The following is an 18,887-nucleotide window of genomic DNA, read 5'->3' as shown; positions in this document are numbered from 1 at the left end:
CAGCCCAAGCTATGTGGGGCCGCGTGGAAGACAGCAGCCTTGGGCCACCCCCACTACCACACAGGACCGGCTCAGGCCCGAGGGAGGCAGCAGCCTGCCTGACTCAGCACGCTCCTCTTGGCACATCTCCCCCGCCACGGTACCCAAGCGCCCATCCACCACGGCCACCCCCACCAAGGGAATCCACAGGCCCCAGGGGATCCAGGGCTCCAAAAGGCCCCCGACCCAAGTGCAGGCCCCGACTCTGGGGCAGCGCCCCAAACCTCCGATTACCCTGACAGCAGGCGAGAAGAGAAGCCTTTCCCAAGGCCAGCGGCAGGGGAGCCATGCAGGGATAGCCGAGCCCACCCGAACAACGGCCGCCCTGAGAGTAGCGTCGAGGGGACAGAGACATGCAGGGCTGCCGGGGAGGGACCCCAAAGCCCACTACAAGCAGCTGAGAGGCAACAAGGGTCCACAGAGAATGCCGGGGTGGGGCTTGGGAAAGGAACGAGATAGTCATTCAGGAAACTCCTGGACACACCACCAGGGACACACAGAAGCCACATGTGAGGAGGACGATGTGGAAGGTGTGGGTGATGAACGGGTCCCACCCAAAGGCAGGGTAACGAGGAGGAGTGAACTGACCACCACTGTTTTCTACAGCGTTCTCAACACACCGTTGGACCCCTGAAGCCCCTGTCAGCCAGGAGACACAGCAGACGGACCTCCCACGACCCCCGGAGAGCACCACAGGCCACAGCACAACGCACACCAGTCCACTGTCAGGAGCCACCACTGCTAGGGCCGAGGCGGACACCAGTCACACCACACACTCTGAATCCAGCTCCCTAACACACACCGCCACGGCCACACCCCCCATGCCACACACCCCCTTCACCACTCACTCCACCCCCACCCTCTCTGTCCCCACTACCACCCACACAACAGGTCCGCCCACGGGAACACCCTTCTGGACCGCCACCACCTACCCCACCCCATCACACCCACAGACGCTTCCCCCCAACGTGTCAACATCTGCCACCTCCTTGGTGGCTCCAACCTCTCACCGAGTCACCACATCAACGGAGCCCCATGCTACCTCCTCCAGCCCAAAGCCAACTGGCACCCCACCCACATCGACACACGTCCCTGTCACAGAAACAGAGCCTACACCCACAGCCCCGCCACCGACCAAGACCACAACAGGGACCGCCACACCCACAGCCCCGCCACTGACCAAGACCACAACAGAGACCACCACACCCACAGACCCGCCACTGACAAAGACCACAACAGAGACCACCACACCCAGAACACCACCACTGACAAAGACCACAACAGAGACCACCACACCCACAGCCCCGCCACTGACAAAGACCACAACAGAGACCAGCACACCCAGAACATCACCACTGACAAAGACCACAACAGAGACGACCACACCCAGAACACCACCACTGACAAATACCACAACAGAGACCACCACATCCAGAACACCACCACTGACAAAGACCACAACAGGGACCGCCACACCCACAGCCCCACCACTGACAAAGACCACAACAGAGACCGCCACACCCACAGCCACACCACTGACAAAGACCACAACAGGGACCACCACACCCACAACCCTGCCACTGACAAAGACAACAACACAGACCACCACACCCACAGCCCCGCCACTGACAAAGACCACAACAGAGACCAGCACACCCAGAACATCACCACTGACAAAGACCACAACAGAGACGACCACACCCAGAATACCACCACTGACAAATACCACAACAGAGACCACCACACCCAGAACACCACCACTGACAAAGACCACAACAGGGACCGCCACACCCACAGCCCCACAACTGACAAAGACCACAACAGAGACCGCCACACCCAGAACACCACCACTGACCAAGACCACAACAGAGACCACCACACCCACAGACCCGCCACTGACAAAGACCACAACAGAGACCACCACACCCAGAACACCACCACTGACAAAGACCACAACAGAGACCACCACACCCACAGCCCCGCCACTGACAAAGACCACAACAGAGACCAGCACACCCAGAACATCACCACTGACAAAGACCACAATAGAGACGACCACACCCAGAACACCACCACTGACAAATACCACAACAGAGACCACCACACCCACAGCCACACCACTGACAAAGACCACAACAGAGACCGCCACACCCACAGCCCCACCACTGACAAAGACCACAACAGAGACCGCCACACCCACAGCCACACCACTGACAAAGACCACAACAGGGACCACCACACCCACAACCCTGCCACTGACAAAGACAACAACACAGACCACCACACCCACAGCCCCGCCACTGACAAAGACCACAACAGGGACCACCACACCCAGAACATCACCACTGACAAAGACCACAACAGAGACGACCACACCCAGAATACCACCACTGACAAATACCACAACAGAGACCACCACATCCAGAACACCACCACTGACAAAGACCACAACAGGGACCGCCACACCCACAGCCCCACAACTGACAAAGACCACAACAGAGACCGCCACACCCACAGCCACACCACTGACAAAGACCACAACAGGGACCACCACACCCACAGCCCCGCCACTAACAAAGACCACAACAGGGACCACCACACCCACAACCCTGCCACTGACAAACACAGCACAGACCACCACACCCACAGCCCCGCCACTGACAAAGATCACAACAGGGACTACCACACCCACAGCCACATCACTGACAAAGACAACAGGGACCACCACACCCAGAACATCACCACTCACAAAGACCACAACAGAGACCACCACACCCACAGCCCCGCCACTGACAAAGATCACAACAGGGACTACCACACCCACAGCCACATCACTGACAAAGACAACAGGGACCACCACACCCAGAACATCACCACTCACAAAGACCACAACAGAGACCACCACACCCACAGCCACAACACTGACAAAGACCACAACAGGGACCACCACACCCAGAACACCACCACTGACAAAGACAACAGAGACCACCACACCCACAGCCACAACACTGACAAAGACAACAGAGACCACCACACCCACAACCCCACCACTGACAAAGACAACAGAGACCACCACACCCACAGCCACACCACTGACAAAGACAACAACAGAGACCACCACACCCACAGCCACACCACTGACAAAGACCTCAACAGGGACCACCACACCCACAACCCTGCCACTGACAAAGACCACAACAGAGACCAGCACACCCACAGCCCCGCCACTGACAAAGACCACAACAGAGACCGCCACACCCCCAGCTCCACCACTGACAAAGACCACAACAGGGACCACCACACCCACAACCCTGGCACTGACAAAGACAACAGGGACCGCCACAACCACAGCCCCACCACTGACAAAGACCACAACAGAGACCGCCACACCCACATCTCCGCCACTGACAAAGACCACAACAGAGACCACCACACCCACAGCCACAACACTGACAAAGACAACAGGGACCACCACACCCAGAACATCACCACTCACAAAGACCACAACAGGGACCACCACACCCACAGCCACAACACTGACAAAGACCACAACAGGGACCACCACACCCACAGCCCCGCCACTGACAAAGACCACAACAGAGACCGCCACACCCACAGCTCCACCACTGACAAAGACCACAACAGGGACCACCACACCCACAAGCCTGCCACTGACAAAGACAACAGGGACCGCCACAACCACAGCCCCACCACTGACAAAGACCACAACAGAGACCGCCACACCCACATCTCCGCCACTGACAAAGACCACAACAGAGACCACCACACCCACAGCCACACCACTGACAAAGACCACAACAGGGACCGCCACACCCACAGCTCTGCCACTCACAAAGACCACAACAGGGACCACCACACCCACAACCCTGCCACTGACAAAGACCACAACAGGGACCGCCACACCCACAGCACCGCCACTGACAAAGGCCACAACAGAGATCGCCACACCCACAGCTCCGCCACTGACAAAGACCACAACAGAGACCACCACACCCACAGCCACACCACTGACAAAGACCACAACAGGGACCGCCACACCCACAGCCCTGCCACTGACAAAGACCACAACAGGGACCACCACAACCCTGCCACTGACAAAGAACACAGCACGGACCGCCACACCCACAGCCCCGCCACTGACAAAGACCACAACAGGGACCACCACACCCACAACCCTGCCACTGACAAAGACCACAACAGAGACCACCACACCCACAGCCACACCACTGACAAAGACAACAGGGACCACCACACCCAGAACACCACCACTCACAAAGACCACAACAGAGACCACCACACCCACAGCCACAACACTGACAAAGACCACAACAGGGACCACCACACCCAGAACCTCGCCACTGACAAATACCACAACAGAGACCACCACACCCACAGCCCCGCCACTGACAAAGACCACAACAGAGACCGCCACACCCACAGCTCCGCCACTGACAAAGACCACAACAGAGACCACCACACCCACAGCCACACCACTGACAAAGACCACAACAGAGACCGCCACACCCACATATCCGCCACTGACAAAGACCACAACAGAGACCACCACACCCACAGCCACACCACTGACAAAGACCACAACACAGACCACCACACCAACAACCCTGCCACTGACAAAGACCACAACAGGGACCGCCACACCCACAGCCACACCACGGACAAAGACCACAACAGAGACCGCCATACCCACAGCTCTGCCACTCACAAAGACAACAACAGGGACCGCCACACCCACAGCACCGCCACTGACAAAGGCCACAACAGAGATCGCCACACCCACAGCCACACCACTGACAAAGACCACAAGAGGGACCACCACACCCACAACCCTGCCACTGACAAAGAACACAGCACGGACCGCCACACCCACAGCCCCGCCACTGACAAAGACCACAACAGAGACCAGCACACCCACAGCCACACCACTGACAAAGACCACAACAGGGACCGCCACACCCACAGCCCTGCCACTGACAAAGACCACAACAGGGACCACCACACTCACAACCCTGCCACTGACAAAGAACACAGCACGGACCGCCACACCCACAGCCCCGCCACTGACAAAGACCACAACAGAGACCAGCACACCCACAGCCACACCACTGACAAAGACCACAACAGGGACCGCCACACCCACAGCCCTGCCACTGACAAAGACCACAACAGGGACCACCACACCCACAACCCTGCCACTGACAAACACAGCACAGACCACCACACCCACAGCCCCGCCACTGACAAAGATCACAACAGGGACTACCACACCCACAGCCACATCACTGACAAAGACAACAGGGACCACCACACCCAGAACATCACCACTCACAAAGACCACAACAGAGACCACCACACCCACAGCCACAACACTGACAAAGACCACAACAGGGACCACCACACCCAGAACACCACCACTGACAAAGACAACAGAGACCACCACACCCACAGCCACAACACTGACAAAGACAACAGAGACCACCACACCCACAACCCCACCACTGACAAAGACAACAGAGACCACCACACCCACAGCCACACCACTGACAAAGACAACAACAGAGACCACCACACCCACAGCCACACCACTGACAAAGACCTCAACAGGGACCACCACACCCACAACCCTGCCACTGACAAAGACCACAACAGAGACCAGCACACCCACAGCCCCGCCACTGACAAAGACCACAACAGAGACCGCCACACCCCCAGCTCCACCACTGACAAAGACCACAACAGGGACCACCACACCCACAACCCTGGCACTGACAAAGACAACAGGGACCGCCACAACCACAGCCCCACCACTGACAAAGACCACAACAGAGACCGCCACACCCACATCTCCGCCACTGACAAAGACCACAACAGAGACCACCACACCCACAGCCACAACACTGACAAAGACAACAGGGACCACCACACCCAGAACATCACCACTCACAAAGACCACAACAGGGACCACCACACCCACAGCCACAACACTGACAAAGACCACAACAGGGACCACCACACCCACAGCCCCGCCACTGACAAAGACCTCAACAGGGACCACCACACCCACAGCTCCACCACTGACAAAGACCACAACAGGGACCACCACACCCACAAGCCTGCCACTGACAAAGACAACAGGGACCGCCACAACCACAGCCCCACCACTGACAAAGACCACAACAGAGACCGCCACACCCACATCTCCGCCACTGACAAAGACCACAACAGGGACCGCCACACCCACAGCTCTGCCACTCACAAAGACCACAACAGGGACCACCACACCCACAACCCTGCCACTGACAAAGACCACAACAGGGACCGCCACACCCACAGCACCGCCACTGACAAAGGCCACAACAGAGATCGCCACACCCACAGCTCCGCCACTGACAAAGACCACAACAGAGGCCAGCACACCCACAGCCACACCACTGACAAAGACCACAACAGGGACCGCCACACCCACAGCCCTGCCACTGACAAAGACCACAACAGGGACCACCACAACCCTGCCACTGACAAAGAACACAGCACGGACCGCCACACCCACAGCCCCGCCACTGACAAAGACCACAACAGGGACCACCACACCCACAACCCTGCCACTGACAAAGACCACAACAGAGACCACCACACCCACAGCCACACCACTGACAAAGACAACAGGGACCACCACACCCAGAACACCACCACTCACAAAGACCACAACAGAGACCACCACACCCACAGCCACAACACTGACAAAGACCACAACAGGGACCACCACACCCAGAACCTCGCCACTGACAAATACCACAACAGAGACCACCACACCCACAGCCCCGCCACTGACAAAGACCACAACAGAGACCAGCACACCCAGAACATCACCACTGACAAAGACCACAACAGAGACGACCACACCCAGAACACCACCACTGACAAATACCACAACAGAGACCACCACATCCAGAACACCACCACTGACAAAGACCACAACAGGGACCGCCACACCCACAGCCCCACCACTGACAAAGACCACAACAGAGACCGCCACACCCACAGCCACACCACTGACAAAGACCACAACAGGGACCACCACACCCACAACCCTGCCACTGACAAAGACAACAACACAGACCACCACACCCACAGCCCCGCCACTGACAAAGACCACAACAGAGACCAGCACACCCAGAACATCACCACTGACAAAGACCACAACAGAGACGACCACACCCAGAATACCACCACTGACAAATACCACAACAGAGACCACCACACCCAGAACACCACCACTGACAAAGACCACAACAGGGACCGCCACACCCACAGCCCCACAACTGACAAAGACCACAACAGAGACCGCCACACCCACAGCCACACCACTGACAAAGACCACAACAGGGACCACCACACCCACAACCCTGCCACTGACAAAGACAACAGAGACCACCACACCCACAGCCCCGCCACTGACAAAGACCACAACAGAGACTGCCGCACCCCCAGCCCCGCCACTGACAAAGACCACAACAGGGACCACCACACCCACAACCCTGCCACTGACAAAGACAACAGCACAGACCACCACACCCACAGCCACAACACTGACAAAGACCACAACACAGACCACCACACCCAGAACATCACCACTGACAAAGACCACAACAGAGACCACCACACCCACAGCCACACCACTGACAAAGACAACAGGGACCACCACACCCAGAACACCACCACTCACAAAGACCACAACAGAGACCACCACACCCACAGCCACAACACTGACAAAGACCACAACAAAGACCACCACACCCACAACCCTGTCACTGACAAAGAGCACAACAGGGACCACCACACCCACAGCCCTGCCACTGACAAAGACCACAACAGGGACCACCACACCCACAGCCCCGCCACTGACAAAGACCACAACAGAGACCACCACACCCACAGCCCCGCCACTGACAAAGACCACAACAGAGACCACCACACCCACAGCCCCGCCACTGACAAAGACCTCAACAGGGACCACCACACCCACAACCCTGCCACTGACAAAGACAACAGGGACCACCACACCCAGAACATCACCACTGGCAAAGACCACAACAGAGACCACCACACCCACAGCCACACCACTGACAAAGACCTCAACAGGGACCGCCACACCCACAACCCTGCCACTGACAAAGACCACAACAGGGACCACCACACCCAGAACATCACCACTGGCAAAGACCACAACAGAGACCACCACACCCAGAACACCACCACTGACAAAGACCTCAACAGGGACCACCACACCCACAACCCTGCCACTGACAAAGACCACAACAGGGACCACCACACCCAGAACCCTGCCACTGACAAAGACCACAACAGAGACCACCACACCCACAGGCCCACCACTGACCAAGACCACAACAGAGACCACCACATCCACAACCCCGCCACTGACAAAGACCACAACAGGGACCACCACACCCAGAACATCACCACTGACAAAGACCACAACGGAGACCACCACACCCACAGCCACACCATGGACAAAGACCAAAACAGAGACCACCACACCCACAACCCTGCCACTGACAAAAACCACAACAGGGACCACCACACCCACAACCCTGCCATCGACAAAGAACACAGCACGGACCACCACACCCACAGCCCCACCACTGACAAAGACCACAACAGAGACCACCACACCCACAGCCACATCACTGACAAAGACAACAGGGACCACCACACCCAGAACATCACCACTCACAAAGACCACAACAGAGACCACCACACCCACAGCCGCAACACTGACAAAGACCACAACAGGGACCACCACACCCAGAACACCACCACTGACAAAGACAACAGAGACCACCACACCCACAGCCACAACACTGACAAAGACAACAGAGACCACCACACCCACAACCCCACCACTGACAAAGACAACAGAGACCACCACACCCACAGCCACACCACTGACAAAGACAACAACAGAGACCACCACACCCACAGCCACACCACTGACAAAGACCTCAACAGGGACCACCACACCCACAACCCTGCCACTGACAAAGACCACAACAGAGACCAGCACACCCACAGCCCCGCCACTGACAAAGACCACAACAGAGACCGCCACACCCCCAGCTCCACCACTGACAAAGACCACAACAGGGACCACCACACCCACAACCCTGGCACTGACAAAGACAACAGGGACCGCCACAACCACAGCCCCACCACTGACAAAGACCACAGCAGAGACCGCCACACCCACATCTCCGCCACTGACAAAGACCACAACAGAGACCACCACACCCACAGCCACAACACTGACAAAGACAACAGGGACCACCACACCCAGAACATCACCACTCACAAAGACCACAACAGGGACCACCACACCCACAGCCACAACACTGACAAAGACCACAACAGGGACCACCACACCCACAGCCCCGCCACTGACAAAGACCACAACAGAGACCGCCACACCCACAGCTCCACCACTGACAAAGACCACAACAGGGACCACCACACCCACAAGCCTGCCACTGACAAAGACAACAGGGACCGCCACAACCACAGCCCCACCACTGACAAAGACCACAACAGAGACCGCCACACCCACATCTCCGCCACTGACAAAGACCACAACAGAGACCACCACACCCACAGCCACACCACTGACAAAGACCACACCAGGGACCGCCACACCCACAGCTCTGCCACTCACAAAGACCACAACAGGGACCACCACACCCACAACCCTGCCACTGACAAAGACCACAACAGGGACCGCCACACCCACAGCACCGCCACTGACAAAGGCCACAACAGAGATCGCCACACCCACAGCTCCGCCACTGACAAAGACCACAACAGGGACCACCACACCCACAACCCTGCCACTGACAAAGACCACAACAGGGACCGCCACACCCACAGCCACACCACTGACAAAGACCACAACAGGGACCGCCACACCCACAGCCCTGCCACTGACAAAGACCACAACAGGGACCACCACAACCCTGCCACTGACAAAGAACACAGCACGGACCGCCACACCCACAGCCCCGCCACTGACAAAGACCACAACAGGGACCACCACACCCACAACCCCGCCACTGACAAAGACCACAACAGAGACCACCACACCCACAGCCACACCACTGACAAAGACAACAGGGACCACCACACCCAGAACACCACCACTCACAAAGACCACAACAGAGACCACCACACCCACAGCCACAACACTGACAAAGACCACAACAGGGACCACCACACCCACAGCCCCGCCACTGACAAAGACCACAACAGGGACCACCACACCCACAACCCTGCCACTGACAAAGACAACAGAGACCGCCACAACCACAGCCCCACCACTGACAAAGACCACAACAGAGACCGCCACACCCACATCTCCGCCACTGACAAAGACCACAACAGAGACCACCACACCCACAGCCACACCACTGACAATGACCACAACAGAGACCGCCACACCCACATCTCCGCCACTGACAAAGACCACAACAGAGACCACCACACCCACAGCCACACCACTGACAAAGACCACAACACAGACCACCACACCAACAACCCTGCCACTAACAAAGACCACAACAGGGACCGCCACACCCACAGCCACACCACGGACAAAGACCACAACAGAGACCGCCATACCCACAGCTCTGCCACTCACAAAGACAACAACAGGGACCGCCACACCCACAGCACCGCCACTGACAAAGGCCACAACAGAGATCGCCACACCCACAGCTCCGCCACTGACAAAGACCACAACAGAGACCAGCACACCCACAGCCACACCACTGACAAAGACCACAACACAGACCACCACACCCACAACCCTGCCACTGACAAAGAACACAGCACGGACCGCCACACCCACAGCCCCGCCACTGACAAAGACCACAACAGAGACCAGCACACCCACAGCCACACCACTGACAAAGACCACAACAGGGACCGCCACACCCACAGCCACACCACTGACAAAGACCACAACAGGGACCACCACACCCACAACCCTGCCACTGACAAAGAACACAGCACGGACCACCACACCCACAGCCCCACCACTGACAAAGACCACAACAGAGACCGCCACACCCACAGCCACAACACTGACAAAGACCACAACAGGGACCACCACACCCACAACCCTGCCACTGACAAAGAACACAGCACGGACCGCCACACCCACAGCCCCGCCACTGACAAAGACCACAACAGAGACCGCCACACCCAGAACCCCGCCACTGACAAAGACCACAACAGAGACTGCCGCACCCACAGCCCGGCCACTGACCAAGACCACAACAGGGACTGCCGCACCCACCACCCTGCCACTGACAGAGACCACAACAGGGACTGCCACACCCAGAACCCCGCCACTGACTAAGAACACAAGAGGGACCACCACACCCACAGCCCCACCACGGACAACGACCACAACAGGTACCATCACACCCACAGCCCCGCCACTGACAAAGACCACAACAGGGACCTCCACATCCAGAACCCCACCACTGACAAAAACCACAACAGGAACCACCACCCCCAGAACCCCGTCACTGACAAAGACCACAAGAGGGACCACCACACCCACAGCCCCACCACTGACAAAGACCACAACAGGTACCACCCGAGCCCAGAACTCAGTCAGCACAGTACTACCACAAAGCTCTAGCTTTAGTTCTACATTATCTTCTCCATCTCTAAACCCAAGCCAAAGTCCTTTCACCACTTCTGTTTCTGTGTCGAACCTTCCACATTACCCCTCGTCTTCATCCAGCACCTCCACTCTCTCCTCCCTGCCCGCTACTTCCTCTCTTCCTTCTCACGTGTCCTCACACACCACTCCTCCTTTTATATCATATTCCCCATCACCTTCAGCAGTTTCCACTTCACAGAGCATCCCAACCGCTAGTTCAGCTCCGCACAGCCCTTCCCCCTCTGCACCCGTGACCATATCACATACAGCCCCCCTGTCTGCCAGCCGCTTTTCCCCAGCCACCATCGTGTCCGTCAGGCCCTCCCTCTCACCCCCATCCTCTCCCACGCTGTCCCCTCTCCCCACTCCCAGTCCCATGGTCCTGTCTACATCCCAGACCACACCCAGCAAGCCCACCTCCTCAGCTCTGTCCTCTCGGTCCACTACCTCAAAGTCCACCTCTCTCACGACCCGAGCCCCCACGCAGGGCCTCCTGTCTTCCACCCTGGGAGTGACAGCCATCCCAAGTTCCCCAGCCACCAACCTCACCACCAGACAGCCAAGTACCACCGGGCTGCCGGCCAGCGTATTCCTGACCGGCTCCATCACTGCGCATGGAAGCTCCTCCTCTCCCACTGCCGGGTCCTCTTCCACCAGGGGCCAGTCCATCTCCTCTCTCGCCACATCGCTACCCAGCTCTCCAGGTGAGTGACACCTCTGCGGCCACCTCATGGCCTGTGGTGCACGCTTCTTCTCAGCCTTGTCTCTCCGCTCTGGACAATACTCCGGGCCACTCCCATGGGATCTCCGCCTTTCTTGTCCCCTCACATTTCCTGATGACCCTATGGGCACTGCCTCTCGGCCTCTGCCCCCACCTCTGCTGCGCCCCATCATGACCTGCACACACCCACAGAGGCTGGCCCAGCCCTTGCAGCAGGTGTGTCTCCTTCCCTCCCCCTAAAGCCTTCACTTCCCTTGCCTGGGGACGGCCAGGCAGCGCAGGGCACTGAGCAGACTCGGGGTCGGGCACAGCTGGGGGAGCTGCAGCTTGGCCTCTGACCAGCCCTGGAGTGCCACTCCAGGCCTCTGAGCTTTGGTGCTTCAGCTGTGTCCTGGGGGTGTCTAGAAGGACAGGGCCCCCACCAGCAGGCAGTGGCCAAGTCACATCTCCCCCGACCCCCTCTCCAGCCTGTCCTCTGCTGTATGTTGCTTACATGTTCTCGGGGCCTCTCCTCGGCCTTTCTTGGCCAGGTCCCGGGTCCTTTCTCCCCTCTTCTCAGGGCACAGCTCCAGTGAATTCCAGTCTGGCCTAAATGGGCACCTGGCCTCTCCCAGGTCGCCCCCTTCCCCACGTCAGGGCCTGACTGTCCTGCACCTGCCTCCCTCAGCCCCCCGCCCCTCCACGTCCCTGCTGCAGTCCTGGCCTCCCTTTGAGGTGACCCCCCTCAGCAGCCTTCCACGGCAACCCTCTGCAGAGCTCAGAAGGGCCTGGAGTTCCAACTCTCGCAACCCTCCCCCCAGTTGCAGAAAGCAGGCACGCGCCTCACCCCAGGTGATCGTCGGGGCCCGAGCTGGGACTAGCGGCCGGGGCGCCTGCACTCCAGGGTTGGAGCCCACCCGGGTCTCAGTGCTGCAGGCGCCCCCAGCTCTGCTCTACCTTCCCTCTCCAGGCCTAAGCACCCCCGTCCTCCAAGGACACCCCCTCCCCTGCCCGGCAGCCGCCCCCTCTCACACCCCCAGCCTTCCCGCAGCAGGGCTGTCCACCACTGCAGGACGGTATTGAAAAAAAAAGTGTTTCCTCTTGTGGGACAAGGACTGGGTGGAGGCTGCCCAGGAAGAGGCGACCCAGGGCGTGGGGCGAGGGAGCAGGAGAGCAGGAGGGGAGGAGGGCTGGGGACAGTGGGCGCCACAGGGAAGACCCCCGTGCCCGCCAGGCCTCTTGTCCCACCTCCAGTGGAAAAGCAGGGCAGGCAGGGCTCGAGGCCACAGGGAGACCTTGGAAGGGGGCAGGTGGGAAGGCAGGAGAGACTGTCCAGCCTTTGCTTTTTCACTCAAGTCCCACACTGGCAGCTTCTAACGGCAACACTGCTCTGCCAGCTGTCAGGGCACCCACTACAGTCTGCCCACTGGGACAGATGCAGGACAGAGCTCACAGCCAGGTCCACACCCCTGCAGGGAGCTCTTGTGATACCAAACGTCCCCTCAGGGGATGCTGATATCATACCCCATCGCTACCGCAGGTACTGAGCCCAGCAGACCAGAAACACCTCTGCCCGCAGGTTGGTGTCAGGCCAGGAGGGGAGGTGGAGAGGGAGGCTGGGGCCAGTGCTGGGAATCTGCCTCGTCCTCTGAGAAAACCCTTGACCCTTGGGGACGCCCAGTGTAGCCAACTTTCAGGAAGAAAACACACAGTGAGAGACTTGCTATCAGGCTTTGTTCCCATGCAAAGCCATGAGGTCTGAGCTCAGTGGGGCTCGGACAAGGGGAGATGGCCTGGGGCAGGGGCTCGAGTGCAGGGTGGGGGCCCAGGGAAGATGCCACCGTGGGCACTAACGTGCTGGCGGCGCCCACACAGCCGCACCCAGATCTAAGCTGTCAGGCAGCTGGCAGCCTTCCCTTGGCGGCGCCGGCACTATCCACCATGCCACAGGAAAAGGGGGTTAAAACCCGAGGCCCAGAGCCACGTATGTCAGTTCCTGCCCTTAAGCAGGCCAGGTGCGGAGCCCCCAGAGGCCACACCTGTCCTCCAGCCCCGCCACAGGGCCACCATCTGATGCCTGACTCTCGGCTCCCAGGGACCTGCAGCGTGAGGGAGTTTGAGGAAGAGGTCACTTACCAGGGGTGCACGGCCAACGTGACGGTGACCCGCTGCGAGGGCATATGCGCCTCCTCGGCCAGGTGAGCTGTCGGCCCCGTGCGGCCCTTGTCCAGGTCCCGGACTTGGAACCCGCCCTGCTCGACAGAGGCGCTCCCAGTGGAAGCTGGGGAAGGTCCACCGCGAGGTCCCGGCCCAGGCAGCGTGCTGCCCCATCGGCGGCCCCGGCCCGCACCCACCTCCACCACACCTGCCGGGAGCCGGGGAGGCCAGCGATGCAAGGCCAGCCCCTCCGCGAAGGCGCAGCCTGGGGCCCTGGTCCTCCTCTCCGAGCGACCGGGGAGGGGCAGGAGCACTCCCGAGGCCGCCGTCCTGACCTGCGCTCCCCGCCGCCGCTCCTCCGCAGCTTCAACACTGACACCATGCAAGTGGACACCAAGTGTAGCTGCTGCCACCCCCTCGGCTCCCATGAGAAGCAGCTCGTGCTGCCCTGCCCAGACCCCAGGGTGAGGGGACGGCGGCTGACGCTGACGCTACAGGTATTCAGCAGCTGCACGTGCCGCTCCCAGCGCTGCGGAGACTAGAGACCTGGCCCCGGGAGTGAGGACCAAGCCGCGCCGCCGGCACCCGCTCCCCCCGACTCACTGTGCCCAGCAGCCCCTTTCCTAGGCACAGGGCGTGGCCTCAAAGAGCCCTCAGATGCAGCTCACCCAGGCATCTGAAGAGAAAGGTCCTGCAGACCCTGACCAAACCCAGCAGGCTGCCCTGCACTGCCAGCCTCGGGACTGCACAGGGCACTGCCCACCGCCCATCCACACAGCCTCCCGGCCTTCGAAGGCAGCCTTCCAGTCCTGCTGGGACCAGAACCCCACCCCCGGTGGCAGGAGTGAGGAAGGCTGCTGCAGAGGAGATTCCTGGGGAAACAGGGGCCGCCCAAGCAGAGAAGGGTGGGGGAGAGGCTCGGGTCACAGCGAGGAGAGGGGCCCTGCAGTCGGGGAAGGGAAGGGAGAGGCAAGCGTCACCGCCTGCCCACCAGCAAAGCTCACCCTGGGGAGGGGGCACCAGGCCCTGTGCACCATGAACAGACAACAAATAAACTGGCACTTGTCAAGGCACAAAGGCTCCTGAACTCTGCTCCTGCCGTCTCCCGCGCCCCTCGGGCATTTGTGAGTCCCCACACCCGCGTCCAGCTCACGGGGTCGGACCCGCACAAGCATGGGCCAAGAAGGGGTGCCACTGTGGGCCCCCGGCCTCCCCTCCCCTCCCTCCCCTCCCCTCCCCCCCGTCCCCCCTCCCCTCCCCTCCCTCCCCTCCCCTCCCCTGCAGGCCCTCTCACCCTTCCCAGCTCAGCACTACTCTCCTGTGAGGCCCTCCGTCCCGTGGGACCCTGTACCCTGCCTGTGGCTGGGCTCACCCCCCAAGAAGGAACCCCTGGGCCCACTTGGCCCCTAGACGCAGGCCCCTAGAAGGCAGGCCCCCGACGCGCACCACGGAGTGGGGGGAGCCAAGGCCAGGCCGCAGGCCCCACCAGGATGAGTCCCACAGGCTCAGCCCACGTCCTGAACCCAAGTGCAGAGCAAAAGGCACGTCACCTCGACACACCTCAGCTTCCATCCCCGTGACTGGGGAACAGGTTCCGGACGACGGGCCCGCATCATCGGTTCTCAGCGCCCCACGCAGCCCCACGGGACGGGACCTTGAGCCGTATGCCGGGCGCCTTTTCCTCCAAAGACCACACACGTTCCAGCCGCCACCCCAGCATTTGTTCACCCAGAATGGTGGGTGGAGGGAGGGCGTCGGCTGACATAAGAAACCAGCCCCGGGCTGGCAGTCCAAACACTGGAGCCCAAGCACCGCGCACCGTCCCGCACCTTGAACAAAAGCACGACGGCCACGCCATCCATCTGCAGTGCACAGCAGTGCCACCAGCGGCCATGCTGCCACCACATGCACAAAGCCTCAGCCTCCACCACTGCGCACTGCAGGGGCTGCACAGGGTGGTGGGTGTGGGAACCTTGAGTGGGGCGTCCGCAGTGTGGGAGGCCCCAAGTACCCACATGGCGACTCCCAGAAGCTGCCTCCCCGCGACCCGCACCACGGCACAGGGCCACTGTGTTCCCCCGCCCCACGTGGTTCTCCCCACCGCACGGCAGGGAGCCCGGTCCCTGCTGGAAAACCAGGGTAACCAACAAGGGCCCCAGCTCTTCCTGGGCCCCTCAGCGTCGAAAGCAGACGTGTCTGTCGAGGACAAACCTGCAGCCTGTGCCTGCCGCCCACCTGGCGCATCTGCCGCTAACAGGACACAGGCCTCGCCTCGGCATCTCGAGGCGCAGGGGACAGCACGTGAGAGCCGCGCACACGGAGGGGTGGGGGGCCAGGTGCCAGCTCACCCCACTCTGCTCTCTGCTTCCTGACCACACGCAGGCCTCCCTCCTCCCACTGCACAGGCCAAGGTCCACAGCACCCTGGCCTGCAATCATGACCCCGGCACCTTTAGGTCACTGCACAGGGAAGAGACCAGCTCACCTTCCAGAAATCTTCTCCGTTGGCCCACAACAAACCCTGCCATCACAATCGGGAACCAGTCCTGGGCCACTGTGGTGACAGTGCACTCATTTGAAACCCGAAGATGCATGAGGTTAGGTACACCCCCTCCAGAGCCACCAGGAATCCCCCACCCCCCAGCACTGCACACATAAGGTCTCAGTCAGATGGCTTTACAATCTCGCTTTAAGAACACAGTGCTGGGAAAAAGGAAAATAGAATTAAATCCAGCCAGGATACGTGTTTTTGTTGATCGTCATTGAGAACACAACCCTGTCTAACTTCTAGATTCAGAACCCGGCCCCAGCAAGCCCCCTGGCACTGTGCTCTCACCCTGGCCGAGGTCGGCGCTTGGGCCCCGTGTGGACATACCCATCAGCCCTTGGGCTGCCTCCCCGTCTCCCATCCAAGTAGCCAAGATCTGTTGCCATGGCAGACAGAACGCTGCCTCTCCTCTCAGAGCATCAGAGATGAACTGTCAATAAGACAGCCTTGGCATCTTGATAAAATTTCAAACAACTTTCCATTTTCATTCAAACTTCTAAATTCCCTTTAATTTGTAGACTTAGCCACAGAACTGTCTTGATTTCTATAAGAGTTAATCCCGGGATCCACGCCCCTCTCCTCCTGACTTGGCAGGACGGCTGGGTCCAGGCTGAGCCTCTTCTTCCTCGACGGCACACAGGCTCCCATCCATCCCCACAAGGGACGAGGCCAGAGAAGCAGGGCTGGGAGGCACCCGGGGCTGCAACACTACACAGGGCGTGGACTTGCGGCATGGCAACGAAGACGACAGTGGAGATGAAGAAAAACGCAGACACGGGAGCCTGACCCTCCGTCCTTGTTGATTAAAACTGTTCCGAAAGCAATTCACACAATCTCTGAGAGACGGTTTCTCTACTCGTCCGCAGCGTGAGTCGGTACATCTGAAACAGAGGACACAGAAGGTCAGTGGCGGTGCCAGGGCAGGCACCGCGGGGCCAGCACCGCCCAGCGGCCCCTCAAGGCCCCCTGCTCAGCCCGTCCCTGGAGGTGCCACTGTTGACAGGTTCAAGCAACGAACACGCTCTCAGTGGCAAAAATAAAACAGTTTGACATCAGCAAGTGCTCGTGTGCATGTGGACCAACTGGAAACTTCATGCGCAGCTGGTGGGCGTCTGAGACCGCATCGCTGTCGGAACAGCAAGGCTGACCGTGCCCAGACCCCATGAGCCGGCAATCCCACCCTGAGTGTTCCCCACGTAAAATGAAAACATGCCCACGCAAAGGCATGTCCGGATGTCTGCGGCAGCCGTATTCAATGCCTCCTGAAACAGGGGCAGCCTGATGTCCATCGACAGGAGGGCTGGGCAAACCAGAGTGGCAACTCCCCACAAAGGAGGGCCACGTGCTCCACGAGGACCCACCGTGGACACAGCAGCAACACGGTGACTGCTGGAGCCTGGGGCCAGGCGGGTCCCACGCTGGGCCACACGGCGCTGCCTCCTAGGGAGGCCGGGGCTGATGCGGGCGTGCCAGAGAACTTTCTGGGGCGATGCAAATGCTACACACACCAACGGGTGGGTGGTGGTGGTTACACAGGTGTACACATCTGTCGAAACACATCAAACTACCACATCTGGGATCTATCTGCATATCTCACTGTGTGTGAATTACACCACAGTTTAAAAAAAAAAAAAAGCAAGCGTATTCAGCGATTCCCTCAAGAGG

The 18,887-nt window shown here is 59.6% G+C and overlaps 2 protein-coding genes across 4 annotated transcripts in view; one reads left to right on the top strand and one right to left on the bottom strand.

The window, feature by feature from the left end:
* Positions 1–560: 560 nt before the first annotated feature.
* LOC307189836 (uncharacterized protein) lies at positions 561–15,794 on the top strand (the record flags this gene model as incomplete). The annotated part of the gene is made up of 7 exons (XM_079928325.1): positions 561–569; positions 9,366–9,881; positions 12,191–12,522; positions 13,340–13,454; positions 13,537–13,594; positions 14,569–14,716; positions 15,040–15,794. 7 exons carry the CDS (start codon positions 561–563, stop codon positions 15,215–15,217), a joined length of 1,356 nt encoding a protein of 451 aa, XP_079784451.1. The 3' UTR covers positions 15,218–15,794.
* Positions 15,795–17,360: 1,566 nt separating this feature from the next.
* AP2A2 (adaptor related protein complex 2 subunit alpha 2) overlaps positions 17,361–18,887 on the bottom strand; it is a 64,153-nt gene continuing 62,626 nt past the window's right edge. For all 3 annotated transcript variants that reach the window (XM_079928623.1, XM_079928621.1, XM_079928622.1), the window contains one exon: positions 17,361–18,103. In XM_079928623.1, coding sequence (XP_079784749.1) covers positions 18,026–18,103 — 78 coding nt within the window. In that variant the 3' untranslated portion in view covers positions 17,361–18,025. The remainder of the gene's footprint in view (positions 18,104–18,887) is intronic.

Source organism: Stenella coeruleoalba (assembly GCF_951394435.1).
Source record: "Stenella coeruleoalba genome assembly, chromosome: 8".
Lineage (NCBI taxonomy): Eukaryota > Metazoa > Chordata > Mammalia > Artiodactyla > Delphinidae > Stenella > Stenella coeruleoalba.
The sequence above is the reverse complement of the archived record's forward strand: the minus strand, read 5'-3'. Positions and strand labels throughout refer to the sequence as shown.